The sequence below is a fragment of the Lissotriton helveticus genome, chromosome 5_1, assembly GCF_964261635.1.
Source record: "Lissotriton helveticus chromosome 5_1, aLisHel1.1, whole genome shotgun sequence".
In the NCBI taxonomy this organism is placed as follows: domain Eukaryota; kingdom Metazoa; phylum Chordata; class Amphibia; order Caudata; family Salamandridae; genus Lissotriton; species Lissotriton helveticus.
Genome location: NC_136065.1, coordinates 127,026,665 through 127,044,252, shown reverse-complemented (window position 1 = coordinate 127,044,252; position 17,588 = coordinate 127,026,665). Strand labels below are relative to the sequence as shown.

At 47.3% G+C, this 17,588-nt stretch overlaps 1 protein-coding gene across 1 annotated transcript in view; it reads right to left on the bottom strand.

Annotated features, from left to right (window-relative positions):
* The window catches only part of STOM (stomatin), a 223,892-nt gene extending 210,158 nt beyond the window's left edge, over positions 1 to 13,734 (bottom strand). Inside the window, exon 1 of the mRNA XM_078641864.1 lies at positions 13,525 to 13,734. Within this exon, the coding sequence (XP_078497990.1) occupies positions 13,525 to 13,591 (67 nt within the window). The 5' untranslated portion in view covers positions 13,592 to 13,734. The remainder of the gene's footprint in view (positions 1 to 13,524) is intronic.
* Positions 13,735 to 17,588: the final 3,854 nt, after the last annotated feature.

Sequence of the window (17,588 nt, the reverse complement as noted above, 5' to 3'; positions counted from 1 at the left end):
CCCCTACATTTAGAAAGTGGGTAAGAAAGACCAGAAGGGTAGTCCATGCAGACTCCCAACTTGGGTTTTACTTGTTACTCAATTGTTGGCCATACACCATTCTAGCCTTCCACCCACCCGTTCCCCTTTCATGTATGTATTGGTATTTATATAGCACAAACCTAGCTAGGAAGCATTGCTTGGTGGAATGGGATTACGCACATATAATTCATACATTCCATTCCATAATTTTAGGCAGAGGGAGATTAAGCATTTTGCCCAGAAACACAGGATTTGGAGACACGCAGAAAGAACGGGATTCGAACCTGGGTACCCAGGTTCCAAAGCTCAAGTCACTAGGCCACATCTATGCCCTTACTTTTTCAAAATGGCTGTGGTGCAGAGTTCAAAAGAAATACTGAAATCAGGTATACTGCACTTTCTGTAGACTGAAAATGTTTTTTAAACGATTATACGTGTGGGTTAAAAGCTACGTTAAGGTGAGTGCTAAGGAACATGCCTCTCCCTACCAGCTCTAGGCCAGGCTAGCTCATATTGTTGTGTTTTCATTGCTAGGAGGGATGTGATCAGGCTCGATTGCGGTTAGCTCACCCTGATTAAAGACGTCAATCTATAAACTTGCAAATACCCCACCCACAGTGTGAAGAAATATTAGACAAAATATATATAATTTGCTTTATCATTTTTATTCAATGCATCCAATTGGTTTGTTAAAAAATATTTGGTAACAGTGTCCGATCACTTCTAACGTTTGCGTGGTATCTATTAAAAAACATAGCAGTGGTCTTTCCACCAAACAAAGGATGTGCTCTGTTCTTCAATGCTGAGTGAATACCCACTTTTGCAGACCAAGAAAATAGATTTTGAGTGAGAATCGAAGTCAACTAACATCGCTAACTGCACATCTAGTGCTGGAGGCCAGAGCCTTATGACTCTGGGAGCTGGTTTATGGATTTTCTACAAGGCCAGTGCTGGCTAGAGCCCTGCTATGCAAAGTGCTAAACTGTACTAAAATCTAATTTGGTTTTGCTATCCCATGTTGGTGCTCCTTCACGCGTGATAAAGAAAAGCACCACCGATTCTAGAGACCTGTCTTGTCAGTCTTGATAAGCAACTATCACCCCTATCAACCAGCTATGGTTTTGCATGGCCCAAGGTTCCTCAACTGAAAGCTCTGGTGTGTGGGCAAACAAAGAAGAAGCCCTGAAGAATGGGACTTCAAGTGTAAACACTATAAAATGTATAATTATGGTGTCCAAACACCAGAAAAATGTTTTTAAAAAATACAGAGCCATCTTGAGACGGGATGGTTTACATCAACATTTATTACACACTTTCCCAGCCCAGAATGGCAAATCGGTTTGCTAAATATTTGTTTGGGGATATTGCCAACAGCAACATTGGCAGGAAGGTGAAAGGGTCTGGAGAAGCATGTGGTAGAACATTAACTTCCTTGCAGCAATCATACAACACTCCATCTCCCCACAAAGGTCATACTTTTAAGGCTCAAAACACAAATGTCTATCTTGTAAGAGACTTAAGCAATCACTGGGCAAACAGAAACAACGTAACATCTAAAACTATTAAATAATTTTTGGAAGGAAGAGAATAATTTCATTAAGTACTTATTTCGAGTTTATCTTCACCGGAAAAGGCAAACACTGATAAGAAAACTATAGTTTAGTTTATTTGTCAGCCTAACTACACACAGTTCTACATCCCTTTCTTCACCTCAACTATTAAAGGCCAACACAAACAGCCCTTCCAATATCATTTACACACAAAAGGTGGGTGAGGATATAGCAAGGTAATTAGTATGGAAAGCAAGTAACAACAATGTGAAGCACTGAGCTACGAATGACTACCACATTGCAACATCTTCCTTGTATTACATAATACCAGTAGTCCTAAAAAGACAAAAACAATTTGCATTGTGGTTCTCTAAAGACTTCAATGAAGGGAGAAAGTCAGTGAGGCAGCAAGTAAGGTTATGGTGAGAAAATCAATTGTGTGCCAACTTAAAACACCCTAAAAGCAGTTAAGAACAAAATAAAGTTTTACAAAAAAAACATAAAATGTATAATTTAGCTAAAAAAATCACACTTTCATTAATTAATTTAGCAAATAGAGACTATTGACATAGTCAGTGACTTTATTAAAAAACACCCAAGCCCTCTCAACCAGCTAAGCAGAAAACCTCTACGGGTTCAATTACGATGTCGGTCGGAGTTGTCTCCGACTGATACCGTTGAGGTCTTGGGACAGACAGACCTCCGGCCGTCAGACCAGACACCGCAATTATAATGTGATTGCACATGTTGCGGTCGCATACTCCCATTTCTCAGTGGGAGCTTGTGCTGCAGCTTTAAACCGGAAATGCCAACTTTACCGCTAATAGAGGACGCAATAAAGTTCCTAGACAAGAGAATCTTGGCTACTAGTCCTGCCGGATCTTGCAGCCTCATTCAGCAGTGCCAACTACTAGATCCTCCTATCAACTCTCCATGAAAGGATGGACTACTTCCTAAAGTACATATCCTACACAGTGAAAATGAGTAAACAAACATCAAAATCCACTATGTGACCACAAGGATCAATTTTGGCCTGGACAGTTTTCAACCAACATGTTGGACCATTAAATGAAAATATTAAAGAACAAGGGCTAACAACATGCACTAGTAGGCTGACTTATACTAAGCTATATTTTAATATTAATACTGAACAAGAAGGGCGTGGTTATGTCAAATACTTAATAACATTGAATAAAACAGAATACCTTCTTATCACCTCTAATTACAACCGAGCCCTCGCTCACAAGTGGAAAATTAACTTGAACTTACTAAGAATAAGACTGACTCTTTATAAGCTTTCTATGTTTCACCTTTGACAACACATTGTGTCTGCAAGGAATTATCAACAACAATACTGCAAAAAAAAGCCAATTGGTAACTGTGTATCATTGAAACTTTAAACACCTATCCACTGAACTAAACCTAATAACACTGGTCCAATTCTTTGTTGTCTTAATTTGGGATTGTGGAATTGCCCAGGTCACATCCCTTGCTGAAGCTAGCTTGGCTCCCCTAAAAGCAGCCCTTACTCATCTACAAGCTTAATCATTAACAATAAAAAATACTGACAAAATGTAACCAGCACTAAGCTTTCAGAATGGGCTACTAATAGAAACCTTCAGCATTCTGTAGACGGCCGGCATCACATATAAGGCTGTACACAATAATTCTACTGACTTAGCTCAGAAACTCAAATTCCTGGGGGAGAAAATAATTCCAAGAGCACAGACACGGTAATTCTAAAAAAAAAAAAACAACAATAAAAAAAAATACTAAAAAAAACAACAACAAAAAAAACACTTCTATGGGGCGGGTGCCAAACTTTGGAACATCATCCCTCCAAAAATGAGAAAGACCCATTCTACATCCGATTCAAGAAAAGAATAAAAGAACTGATGTTGAAGCGACTGAGACCCCTCCAACTAAGAATGTGATGACAGTTCCTCAAACGAATAGGCCCTGCGACAAAGAATACAACTCATAAGAAGCTTTGTTGGGAGGCCCTTTCTCTCTCAAATGTAAATGCTGTAAAATAATCTGCAAACATGTATTAGTAAAGTGTCATACCTGCCCTTTTTCTTACAATTCAGGTATGGTCTCCTCTCGTAAAGCGCTCTGTGGTTAAACTGACGAGTCAACACGATTAAAAAACACACACACAAAAAAAAATTTCAATCCATGCCACAATCACTAAAAACTTCACCCCAAGGGGTAGACCTATAGTGATGTTGCTGTATGGTCAAACATAATATCGTATTACTGAGACTTGGGGGGCCCATTAGGATCTCAGGCAGATCGCCACCGCCCGCATGGCGGTGGCGATCCGCCCGAGATCTGTCCCGCCCGCCAACCATTTCCCCGCGACCGCTGCTGACGGAAAGACCGTCCGCTGGTTTTCCACCCGGTCAACAAATTGACCGGGCGGAAAAGAGTTTAATATGGTGGCGGTGTCTGTCAGACACCCGCCAGCCATATTATCATGGGGGTGGAAACATGCCTTTCCGTGGTGGCATTGCCGCCACGGAAAGGCATGCGGTAATTGCTTGTGGGGACCCGTTGCGGGCACCCAGGAACTCTGGGGGGTGCACAGGTGGGGTACCTATGGTACCCTCCTGCAGTTCCATGCACAACATGCCTTCCTGGCATTGTGGCGGGCGGTGCTGAGTGCACCGCCCGCCACAATGACAGGAATGCAGGAAACATCCGCCACTGTGGCGGATGCATCCTAATGGCCCCCACAGGACCCCCGTCCTGATGGCGGGCTATCCCATTTCCCAATAGGATAGTGGGCGGACTTATCCTAATGACCCCCAAAGTTCCTAGTGCCTTCTCCAGGCAGATAGGTCTATGTTTGGATGCTGGACAAAAAACTCTTGCTTCAAGTGGCTGGCTCCAGAGGTCCTTTCTCCCCAAAGCTATGGTGCTTTATCCCAATTACTGGGGCACTGCTTTGCTCTTCCTGTGAACAGACCCCTTGCAGGGTTGCAAGTTTAAGATTAATCACGTGTCACTTGATATGTGATACATTTCGCTGCTGTGTGCTCGGGAAATGAGATGGCCCTGGAACTAGTTTTAAAAGAACTGATGGATATTCAAAGCAAAGGGACACTGCAAGGAATAGTTTTATGAATTGCTGTATTGTACATAATGTTGCAGAACGTTGTGAGGTATACATTTGTAATCTATGATTTAGTAACATAAAGTGCGGTCTGATAAATTCAGAAATGTGCTGAGATACTACATACATGTTTATGAATAAATATGCGGGTTATCTCGGTATTTTGACTGCTGCTGGCACGCCATGCCCTGTAAGACCTTATCTTTTTTGTCAGAATTCTTTTCTGGACACATTGCCTGAAATAAACCATTTAAGCTTGGATCCCGTGCGCCTGCTCCCCGTGGCGCTTCCCACATCTGCCCCATAGGACTGGCTCTATTCTTCCTTCGCCCTGGCCCTGGACAAGTTCATGCTGTGACTTGGTCCCAACCCCTGTCCCTCTCTATGCTTTTTGGGTTGCTTCTCAGTTCAGCTGGTTACTTCAGTGCCCCCTTGGGGTGGTCTGCCTTTGTGCTGCCCTTTTCTCCATGGTACTCTGATCCTGCTTAGACCCTTCCGAGCTGCCTCGAGATGTCTCCGGCATCCTCTCCTCCCCCCGCCTTCCCCACAGCCCGGTTGGAACTTTTTACACCCCTGAACTCCGATCTCCCTGGGGCCCTCCCCTGTGCAGACCCCCACGTGCGCCTCACCTCTCTCCGCCGGATACAGTACAACAATTGCCAAAGTTTGATTGAAAACAGATCTTTTTGTACAGTCTTTGCATGCTTTGTACTCATTCCAGACTCCCCCGGGGTCTCCCCACCCCACGGGCTTTCCGAACCCTTCCCTTCAATAACCTCGAGCTCCCTTTAAGTGCCACCATCCCCTCTTGAAATGCCAGTACCACGCCCACCTCACCAAATCCCCACCAAACATAACTTCCCAGTTCAGGGTGAGGGATTCTGCGTCCGTACACCACAGTCCTCGTGCCCGTCACACCCCCACTTATCCACTCTCTGTGGGACTTTCACTAGACACTCGACCCTGAGTGGTCGACACTCCTCCTGCCGCCCCCTCCACACCGAACACTTCTTCAGTGTACACACTTGTATACCCCGGAACACCAAACAAACCTTCCCCAATCCAGACCCGCTCTCCTCCCCTAACCCCAGCCACAATCTAGTCCAGTCCTTCTACCAGTGGCGGTTTTCTTATTAGGGCGGCAGGGCTCCGCCCCGCTTAGATTTCTGCTTCAATTGGTGTTTCCCTTTTATTTCGAAGAATTCCGAATCCATTACACCTGCGTCCCTCGCTCTGCGTAATGATCAGGCAAAACCAGGCACATGTGGTGTTAGAGCGCATGTGCCGGGCGTCGCAGGATTTTAAGAGCTGGCCTTATTTCAGCCCCGTCCCCCAGGTGGCTTCCAACAATAGAAGTCGCTGCCCTCTGATGACGTAATGCAGCCTCGCTGATTGCAAGCAGCCTGGGCGCTTTAAGCAGAAGCCCTGGGTTTCCAAGTCTGCTTGTCAATCAGCGAGGGTGCACTACGTACGTCACTGCACCCTACCCATTTTCTACCACGTCAGCATGGGGTGGGAGCAAGACTCCATGGCCCCACCCCCTGGGAAGAGCTGGGAAAGGCCTGTGGTGCTCACGACACGAGGCTGTCTGAGGCGACCTGATCTGCAGCACTCGTGCTCATCTTAAAAGCAAGCAGCAAAGTTGCTCGCACCAGAGAGGCTGGCAGTTAGTATCCCAGGCAAGTGCGGGTGGGGACCTAAGAACAGAAGGAAAAAGCGGGTCTTGAAATGTGTCCTTACCAGGCCCATATTTATAATATCCAAAGGGGACCAACCAATTATATCACGCCAGGTTTTGTTGCTCGGCAGGCAGTGTGTGAATCATCAGTTCTTTGACTGAAAGTTATTTCTTGAAGTCTGTTAATTGGAAAACGTCACATTGTGCTCATTTGGGTAATAACAGGTCACGGGCTACTCGTCATGGGGAATATGGAAATGTAACGTAAAAGTAAAACTGACAGTATTCAGTAAATAATTGTGCATCATTCATTAAAAGGCCTAAGCATCTGATGGTTTATTAAACTTTTGCAGTGAGTACCTTGCTCCTAGATGAGCAAAGACAGAAGTCCGTCATAAATCAGCAGCTTGTGATGATGGGGCAGGTTTTCAGGAACTTGATTAGTCTTGTGGATGGTTTGTGAGGATTATTTCCTTATCCTGGGGGGTCTAGATTGAGGGGTGTAGTTAGAAGATAGAAACATTTCATTGTTTAGTGGTGGTGACCTTCATTTCCTGCGATTTCACTTTAGATGATGTTTTTTTCTGTAAAGATAAGACACATCTAGCACGTAAAAAAAGGACTTAATACACCTTTCTGAATTCAACACACTTGGTAACTGCATCACTGTGAAAAATGTATTTAGTGTCATTCAACTGCAGCAAATGTATGAGTATACGTTTAAGTTCGGGGAAGAATTGCCTTTATCTTAAGTGAATCCCACCAATTCATTAACGTGTAGTGGTTTCGCTGCAGTCTTCAACAGTTCATTAATTTACAGACTGTTGAAGACTGCAGCAAAACCACTACAGATGATGCCATCAAGCTGTCTTTTCAGTTTTCCACTGTGCTCTTCATAGATCACTGAGCTGAATGTCTGAGCTCTAGATTTTAGTATTACAAATAAATCTGCAAGTCCTTTTTCTATGAATAGACCTTTGGTTGCTATCATTTTAAATGATTCACTGTTCACTGGTTCCTTCTCTTTGCTAAACATCATCTTGACTTGGGGTTCACTGTTTCTCGCAACTTAACTACAATGTACATTTCAAAGAATCAAAACTAAAGGTTTAATCTTCCTAGTGTGAGGTAAACGCAAGCCTAATGCCAGCAGGGCTGTACAGAAGGGCCTTGCTACTCACTTTTAGGCATGCTTTGTAGCTTGAGATCACATACTAGTTTGCACACTTTATGGTAAATATTGACAGACCTCATTCACTTACTTATTAATAGTACTTAATTTAAGCCAGTGGTTGTAGGTGGGGCCCGCCATTCAGTAGCACCAGTCGCTAGGTTCTGAGCAAAACGTTGTGCCTGCCACTTATTTTTTTACAAATTAATCACTGCTAGTTAGCCAAAAGTTTAGCACAAGACATTCATAGAGTAGGTGTGTTGATATGAAAAATACTCATTCTGAGGTGCTGTGTCTTTGACCATTTTGTGTTCACACCCTGAACATAGTCTCTTTGCCAGAAACCATTTTTTAAAGGTAGTTAATAAGATCTTTTTTAACTGAAGCAAACCCTTGGATGATATTCTAATAGTATATCTGCTAAGCTTTTATGACACAAAAATTACTCTTTGTCACAGTGAACAATGGAGGTTGGTAGATGATGTTGCTTCTGTTTGTGCAGGGCTGATGCTGTAGACCATATGAACCCCAAAGAGGAGGAATTTGGATCATATGCTCTATCCATGAGATACATTTCTTCCTTTAACGTTTGATTTCACTCTTTGCTGATCTTATCCACCAATATCTGGTTTGGTGTGTGCTGCCTTGGGATGGCATGAAAAGTGACAGATGTCTGCAATGACTTGTTAAGTCTTCTTCTGTGGTACTGGGTAGTGACTTGCTACAACCAAAAAAGCACTGCAACACCCCATCAGGGGTAACAAGCGCTCTATAAATGCAGACCTATTTCCCTCTTCTATCCCTTTGCTATCCTTCTCATTCCAAATAACTGACTAACCTATCCACCACTCAAATTACTTTCATATTGCACTATACTAATTCAACACTAATCCTTTATGGATTCCGGAGTAGCATGCTACTCGCTGAAAAAGGGCTTCAACGCTTCATCATGGGTAGTAAGCGCTATATAAATGCAATTACAATACAAAACATGCGCATAAAGGAATAATTTCCTTAGTTACGTTGCCGAACTTACAAGCTCCTCTGCTTTTGTCTATCAAGGGTTGATGGGCATTGTGTGGTCAGAATGTATAATTATAATAAGCATCTAGTTCCAGGTCTAGGACCTCTCCTCTCAAGTCTAGTGAAAACAGATGCCAAAATAACTAGGTTTATTGTGCTGACCCTATTGTGTCACGCTCTAGCAACCCATCTGTTTATCAGAAAAAAGCCTGTTCCGGTTTGTGAAAATGAGGGGGGGGACGGTGGATGGAGGTGTCCACTGGACCGATGTTGACATGTACAGTACCAGTTTCTCTGACTTACTTCCATCTCCTTGCTTAGCAGCTTGGCTTGGTAGTGTGGAGCAGAGTCAACTGGAATCCAGCCTAATCCAAAGTCTGGTGCCAATGGGATTGGTCATTCGTTAATGCTCGAGCCAGTAAATCCATCGCTATCCATCAGCTGCAGCTTTATTGAAGAGAGCAGATGAACATACCAGAGGGCAGGGTGGTGTTGTCTGTAGACTGGTATTTACTTCTTTCAGCCTTGTAAATTGGGTGGGAAGACAAATAATCCCTCCCTTGAAGTTGGCACTTCAATGGGCACACATGCTACCATACCCCTGAATTCCGTGCACCCGGACAGTGTAAATTATGAGCTTCATCATGGGTAGTAAGCGCTATATAAATGCAATTACAATACAAAACATGCGCATAAAGGAATAATTTCCTTAGTTACGTTGCCGAACTTACAAGCTCCTCTGCTTTTGTCTATCAAGGGTTGATGGGCATTGTGTGGTCAGAATGTATAATTATAATAAGCATCTAGTTCCAGGTCTAGGACCTCTCCTCTCAAGTCTAGTGAAAACAGATGCCAAAATAACTAGGTTTATTGTGCTGACCCTATTGTGTCACTCTCTAGCAACCCATCTGTTTATCAGAAAAAAGCCTGTTCCGGTTTGTGAAAATGAGGGGCCGACGGTGGATGGAGGTGTCCACTGGACCGATGTTGACATGCACAGTACCAGTTTCTCTGACTTACTTCCATCTCCTTGCTTAGCAGCTTGGCTTGGTAGTGGGGAGCAGAGTCAACTGGAATCCAGCCTAATCCCAAGTCTGGTGCCAATGGGATTGGTCATTCGTTAATGCTCGAGCCAGTAAATCCATCGCTATCCATCAGCTGCAGCTTTATTGAAGAGAGCAGATGAACATACCAGAGGGCAGGGTGGTGTTGTCTGTAGACTGGTATTTACTTCTTTCAGCCTTGTAAATTGGGTGGGAAGACAAATAATCCCTCCCTTGAAGTTAGCACTTCAATGGGCACACATGCTACCATACCCCTGAATTCCGTGCACCCGGACAGCGTAAATTATGAGCTTTGGAGGCTCCAACGGTCAGCAGGTACGCTGAAGAAAATGAAGCTTTTAAATTGCATGAACAAGTTTATTTTGAATGAGGTTAATTTTATGGTGGTGTTTTCTTGTACTGAATAAGATGTATTTCTTTGTGTGCTTTAGGTGGAAGACATATTGAGATTTTTTTATATGTTGTAATATTTGAGGCTGCTGATGACCGAGCCACAACCGTATTTGTATTCATTCTCAAAAGGCATATTTCTTAGTGTGCTTTAAGAGTGCATTAGTGCAATGGCATTTTCAATGCTTGATTTGAAAAATATTACATCCCACTCCGCTTCTCCTAACAGTTCCCATTCTAAAGTTAAACAGGCATAACATAATATGTACTCAAGCCTAAATTATTTATTATGTCACTATTGTTTCCAGGATCATCCACTTAGAAATGGGAAGCAGGTTACTAAACTTTCCTACATGCTTGTGCACTATAGCTGTTTTAAGATTGTCTCTGGCAAATTATATCGTGTAAAGCAGGATCATTTGTGAAGTCTTTCTCATGCATTAACATTACTGCTTTGATCTATTCAAAGTAAGGTGTCACTCAAAGTGTTGCACCAAAAAGTTGACATGTTACACGTAAACATACCAGAAATGTCACACATAAGCAAATTGAAAACTTGGCAGCTATGGAAGCAATAGGATCTCTGGGAAATATCTGTGCCCAGAAGTACGATTTTAACACAGTGTGCAGTGCACTGCAAAGTGTTGTTTTATATCACCTGAATATGGAATAAACTAACATCCAGTGAAGATCTGCTTTGCGTACTAATCTTAGAGAGAGAGAGAGAGAGAAACAAAACATGCTGAGAAACGCAAGCTCTTCAGTAGTGTCGCTTAGTTCCCCGCCTGCTGCTGCAAGTCTCATGCAAATGCTGCACTCTCTCCTTCCAGATTCCAGATATTTCTGAGAGTGTCATGCAGATGGCGCTGGCAGGTTCCTGCTAGCAGCCTGCTGCAGATAGTGATGACGGTCTCTTCATCTTGTTTCCTGCTGAGATTCTCCGTCAGATGCTGCAGCTGCTAGCAGTCTAGCAGTCTCTTGTCTACGGTGGATGTGGCTGAGTGTCTCGTACTCTGCTGACAGTCCCAGCTTGCACTACTGTGAGTCCAATTCAGATTCTGCTGCCAGCCTATTATGTCCAGCCGATGTGACTCAGTTGCTTGTACCCAGCTGGGAGCCTTGGCAGACACTTCTATATGTCTCGGGAAGACTCTGCCGACAGCCTCTTGCCTTTTGGTGGGCCTGAGACACTTGCTGTGTACTGAGACCGAAACGCCTATGCAGTGTGTCCCTCGCATGGACCTGTCAATGAACCTTGCCGTCTGCACACACACCCTGGTGCGATCCCCTCCTCTGCCAGGGCTGGGCATATATCTCCTAGCACAGTTCTTCACAATGCAGGGCCTGACATGGAACTGACACTGCCCCAGCACTGCTGACCATTGAAAGGCACCTGACTGACGTGACTGACACCACCTCAGTCCAGCTGCTCATTAAGGCACAAGACAAACATGTGACTGACACTGTCGCACCCTTCTAACCTTTCATGGGATCAACCTGACAAGTGACGAACAGTGAGCCAGCCCTGCTGACCTTTCAGAGGCACCAGCCTGATAGGCTACTAAGCGACTGACACCAACCCAGTCCAGCTGGTCTGTTGGAGGCATCAGTCATGTGACTGACACACACTGTCACCCCCTGCCCAGCCTTTCAGGGTCAATCAACCTGACAAGTGACTGCCACTGTCACAGCCATGCTGGCTATTCAGAGACCCAGACCTGACATGTGATTGACTTTTCTCCAGCCCTACTATCCTTCAGATGTTGTAGATTAGCATTGCCTCTGTGCCACAGCCCTGCCTTCCTCAATGTACAGGTACCAACAAGAACATGGGTCCTTTGGAATGGACGTCCAGAGCACCCCAGCTTGCCACAGTTTCTGCTGTTAAAGTAATGCCACCCAGAGGCTTTTTATTGATGTCATAGCTACACTTTCACAATTGCTTTATTAACCTTCTTGCTTTCTCATATTTGCTTGAAAATGCACCTTTTTCTCACTCTTTTTTCAAAAAATTCTTGGGGGGAGAACCCCCCCAAACCCCCCTTATAGAAGTTGTGCTCGCTCGCTACGCTCGCTCGCCGTACATTCCGTTGGCCCACACTGTTACGCCCCACCAATTCCAGATGTCACCAGCCGCCACTGCCTTCTACCCTGAACCCTTCCACGAGTGTCACGCCAGACCCTAGGCTCGGCTCTCTCTGTTAATTGATTGGTCATCCACCACTACCCCCGACACACACCGTCCACTTACAATTTTAAAGACAGTGAAAACATCACAGGGTCCATTTAGAGATGGAGAGAGGAAACACCTAACAGGTGCAGCACTTAACAGGTGCAGCACTTAACAGGTGCCTTCTCCACGGCCTCTTGTGCTGTGACTGGATGGGCCAGAGGTCACGTTTCCGAGGATCTGGCCCACCCAGCCCACCTGCTAGAACCGGGCCTGCCCCCAACACGCTCCTTCCCAACTTCAGACCCTCAACCCTCCCCTGATCCCTGCTCCACGCCCCTTCCTTCACCAGCAGGGCACAAGGCATAAAAAACAGAAGCGGGGGGCTGACCTAGTCTGGCAGTATATGCACGTGACATCACGGCGTGTGACATACGGCGCATGACGTGTCATGTGGCACCACAGGAGTTGACACTATAGGAAGTGGCATCACAAGCCACGACTTTAATATGTGCGTGTGATGTAAAGCGCACCGACACAGCTTTGGGATGAATAGCGCTATACAAGAAAAAAACATAGTGGTACTTAAATTATTTCAACGCCTCCTCAGGGGTAGTAAGCTCTATAAAAATTACATTTATTGTGTGTAAATACTGGGAGAGCAACACATCTGCCATTCTTACAGTGCATGCAAATCTAGTAAACAGAGCCTGAACAAAGTGAAAAGAGGCCTCTTGAAGTGCTAACAAGGTGAGCCTTTGTGTCCCCTCCGCTTAATTTGCATCCGGTGTGAGGCTCCTGGCTGCTGCCAGCCAAGAGAATGAACATAAGGGCGCGCGCCAGATGACCCCAGCCTTTGTTATGACCAGCCTTTGTTATGGGCCCAGCAGGAGTCTGCACTGAGGAAGCCCCGTCCCGACCCCGCGTGCACTTTGTAGCTTATCAAAAGCAGAGTAAAGTGTCCGGGTGTTTGGAAATGACACCTGGACGAGTTCAGCACATTATTTAGTAGGGCCCAACATCGTGGCAGGGTGGACGGTGTTCACCCCGACTCGTGCCCCTGTTCACCAGTCATGACTGGTCTCCAAGAGTATCCCCTTCCACCCCCCGCCCCCTCTCAAACCCTACCAACTCTGGCCGTTCTCGCCCTCTGGGTCCTGCTGCAAACATCACACGCCCCTTTACCACAGATCCCTCATCTCCACATCTTCACCACTTCAGACCCTGTCTGCTCCTCTGATCTCCCCCCCGCCAGCCGAGGCGCCTCTCCGCGCCTCTGCTGTCTCCACAACACACACCTCCCCTGCCAGGCCCCCTCTCCCTCACAGATCGCCCTTACTCTCGAAGTGGCCCACGCCTTCGGTCGCCCTGCGGACCTTGGGCTGTTCGGGGTCCTTGTCCGCCATGCTCTCGGTGCTGCCTCCCTCCGAGTCCCGGCTCCGCGTCAGGGGGTGTGTGACTGTGAGCAGCTCCAGCACGGACAGCGCCACGAGCAATGCAGAGCGAGCGGGCCGAGCCTGGGTGTCAGTGCTGAGCCCGCCCTGGGCAGCGGCCGCGGCCCGCCCACCGCTACAGGGGCGTGCCTCACCCACGCCCACCGCTAAAGGGGCGTGCCTCACTCGAGCCCACGACCACAGGGGCGTGCCTCAACTCTCCTCCGTGCCTCACCACACCCACTGCTGCACTGGTACTTCAACCATCCTCCGTGCGTGCCTCACTAGGCCAACAGGGGCGTACCTCAACCCTCCTCTGTGCGTGCCTTCAACACGCCCACAGGGGCGTGCCTCAAGCCTCCTCTGTGCGTGCCTTCAACACGCCCACAGGGACGTACCTCAACCCTCTCCTGGGCGTGCCTCACCAGGCCAACAGGGGCGTACCTCAACACTCCTCTGTGCCTGCCTCACCACGCCCATCGTTACAGGGGCGTGCCTCAACACTCTCAGGCGTGACTCACAACTATAGGGGCGTCCCTCAAACCTCTCCTGGGCGTGCCTCACCCACCCACAGCAACGGGGGCGTACCTCAACCCTCTATCCGCATCCACTGCCACAGGGAGCACTTCAACCCTGTCTCAGGTCCTGCCTCACCCCGCCCACAGCCCTGCCCACACCCAAGGGGGTGCCCCAACAACCTCTCGGCGCTACCTCACCCTGCACGTTTATTTTATTTATTTATTTATGCATTTTTATATAGCGCGGACTTTACCCGAAGGTGTCAGAGCGCTTCACAAAAGGAACAGAAATGGAACATAATGAGAAACATTACAAAAGCATACGTTACGTTACATAAAGTAATAGTGACATTTGTGATCAAACAATATACATGAGGTGTTAAACATTGTGAGCAACCAAAAATACATGAGGTAGTAACGGTAATAATGACAATTGTGAGCAAACAGAATACATGAGGTAGTAAAAATTGTGAGCAACCAAAAATACATGAGGTAGTAAAGGTAATAGTGACAGTTGTGAGCAAACAGAATACATGAGGTAGTGAAAGTTGTGAGCAGCCAAAAATACATGAGGTAGTAAAAAGTGCACAGGAAGAAAAAAGTGACACGTGTGCAGTTACAAGAGAGAACAAAGTATCATTTGAGGTGTAATACTGCAAAAGGTGCTAGACACTCAGGCACACGAACAAGCGTTATGTAGGCAAGGTGGCACTTGTGCAAGTATCAAAGATAAAAACATGTGAGCGGTAGCAAACCGTGTGTTACAAGGGCAAAGTGGAGTGTGCATGTTACACAAGGGCACCAAACACAGGTACATGGAAAAAACTCCAAAGAGGCAGACACTCCAACCCCAGGAGTACCCTGGGAAGGCACTTCCATGGGCATGGAAAATATCAGTAGTGGGAAGTTGGCCTCCCCAAACCCTGGGTGCTACGGCAACCCTTTTTCGCCCCTCTCACCCCGACCCCAGGCATGCCCAGTTCCCCACCCAGGAAGCCTGCAGCAGGGCGCACTCGCCCCTGCCCTCTCGGTCCAATTCGCCACCTGGGGGGTGTCTATCGCCCCCGGCTGTGTCTCTACCCAGACCATGCTTAATTGCCCAATGACTGGCGTCACCCGCCTCTGCCCCCTCCCAGCGACAGAGCTCATCCGCCCCAGATGTCATGAGCAGGAGTGACCCCGCCCTGGGTCCGTCCCACATGTCACCGAGCTGTCCCCTTTCGGCCCCGGGGAGGCCGAGCCCGGCTCTGTGGTGACGCTCTAGTTGTTCCGTCACCGGAACAGGAAAGGGAGTAACAGGAAGCGGAAGGTGGCCATCTTGTATAGGCGCCGACCGCTAGTGTAATGGTCACGGATCCCGGCGCTCCGGTAATAAAAGAAGTTTAAACCAATTAAGCGTGTTGGTGTACACTAATTACATTACTACAATGGCGACGAGGATGGGATCTATGAACCCTGCGCACTGCCAGTATACTGTCGAGGCACCACCAGCGTGCAGAAACGCCGGAGCGTGGCAGAGGTCCCGACCTGCACCAAAAAAAAAAAAAAAAAACGCAAAACGGCGCCAGCGCTCCAGCAAGGCACCACGGGCCTGCAAGTAAGCTGTTTTACACCCTACCTGCGGGGGGAAAGACCTGGAGGAGGAAATAGTGCTATAGAGCACAGTGGGCACGAGTGAATGCCACAGAGCCCTGTTCATTGGTACACGGCGCCCCGGGCTGCAGGAAAGGTCGTAAGAAGGCAAGCTCAGGCAGTGCAGCATAGAGGGCGCAAACAGGAGACGCCTGGCCCTACTCTGTGGAGTGCCCCACCCCAGGCTTTAGCGAAGGTGTGCCTGGCAAGCTGGCGGAGCAGCGATCAGGCAAAGAAGTGCCTGGCTCTTCAAACCCAGCCAAGGGAAGCAACCTACAGGTTTTACCTGGTCCCTCTGAAGTGGAAGGCGGTGAAGATAGCGACGGCGATCGCAGCGAAGGGGACGCAGCCGAGCAACCCACGCCGGGGAGTCCACCCAGTCAGGCGATCCCAGCTGCTACGAACCAGAGAGACGTACCCAGAATGGCTGCCCAGTCCTCCTCCCTCACTCAGCTGGTGCCATTCCTAACGAAGAGCGGAGAACCGGAGATGCAATGGGAAGACTGGAAGAGGTACTTCCTGAACTACCTTGATGCTTTGGAGGAGGAAGGTGATACCCCGTTTTCTAGCAAGAGGAAGAAGAAAATACTGTTACATAACTTGGGCCCTGAAGGGATAAGAGTATACGATACCATAGTCAAAGGCGTAAGGGACGCCACGGATACAGACGTCTTCACAACACCATTGCTGACCTCGACGCACATTACAGGCCGGTGGTGTGCGTCGCCATAGACAGATACAACTTCTTTCAAAGGAAGCAGAAGAGCAGTGAGTCTGTGGACGAGTATGTTGTGGCCCTCCAAAAGTTAGCCCTCTCGTGTAAGTTTGGCGCGCTACACGACGACCTAATCAGGGTCCAAATCATCATGCACACATCCAGCACCCACGTCCAAGAAAAACTGTGGGTAAATGGGGACGCCCCCCTCAAAGAAATCTGGGCGATGGTGAAAAAGGCTGAATTGTCCAAACGATGTGCACAAGCGGCCAAGAAGGAAACTGGAGGAACGCAAACAGTGTGCAAAATTATGACGCCGGGGAGGAGTGAACGGCCGAAGCAAAGAGACCAACCGAAGAATCAAGATGGACGACGCCCAGCCCCAACCAGCCAAACGGACCAGAGAACGAGCAAAGGTGGGCGACTGAGCTGCTACAGGTGTGGGAGTACATCGCATCTCGGTAACGACAAAGCGTGTCCGGCATTCAGGGTAAGATGCTCATACTGCAACATGTTCGGGCACTACGAGAAAGTGTGCCGCCGGAAGCCAAAAGGAGCGATGGTCAGATATGTCGACAAAGAGCAACAAGAGAATGTGGACGATCAAGAGGAAGATGATGACTTAGAAGAAGTCCTCTACATCGACGTGCAGGTGTTAGAGATGGATGGTTCTGAGTCGGACAAGCCGAGGCTGGACATGCACATTGGAGGGATACCCATAGAGATGATTGCGGACAGCGGTGCTCCCATCTCCATCATACAGAGACGAGTGTGGGAGGAAAAATTTGTCTCCTACATTGAGGAGGAACTACGTCCGATGGACCTGAGACCGGTCACATACACTGGACAGAAGATTCCCATGTTGGGATACTGCCCCCTCCAGTTCGAGTTCAGGGGCCGCCTCGCAAATTGCAAGCTATACATCGCAGAGAAAGGCCCCTCAGTGCTAAGCTGGAAGGACCAAGGAGCGTTGGGAATACAACTCAACCCGGGAGGCATTGAGAAAATTCTACTAATGGACAGGGAAGAGAAAGATGAGGCGGAGTCATGGCACAGAGCATACCCCAAAGTCTTCAACGGACAAATCGGTGAACTATCAAAGTAC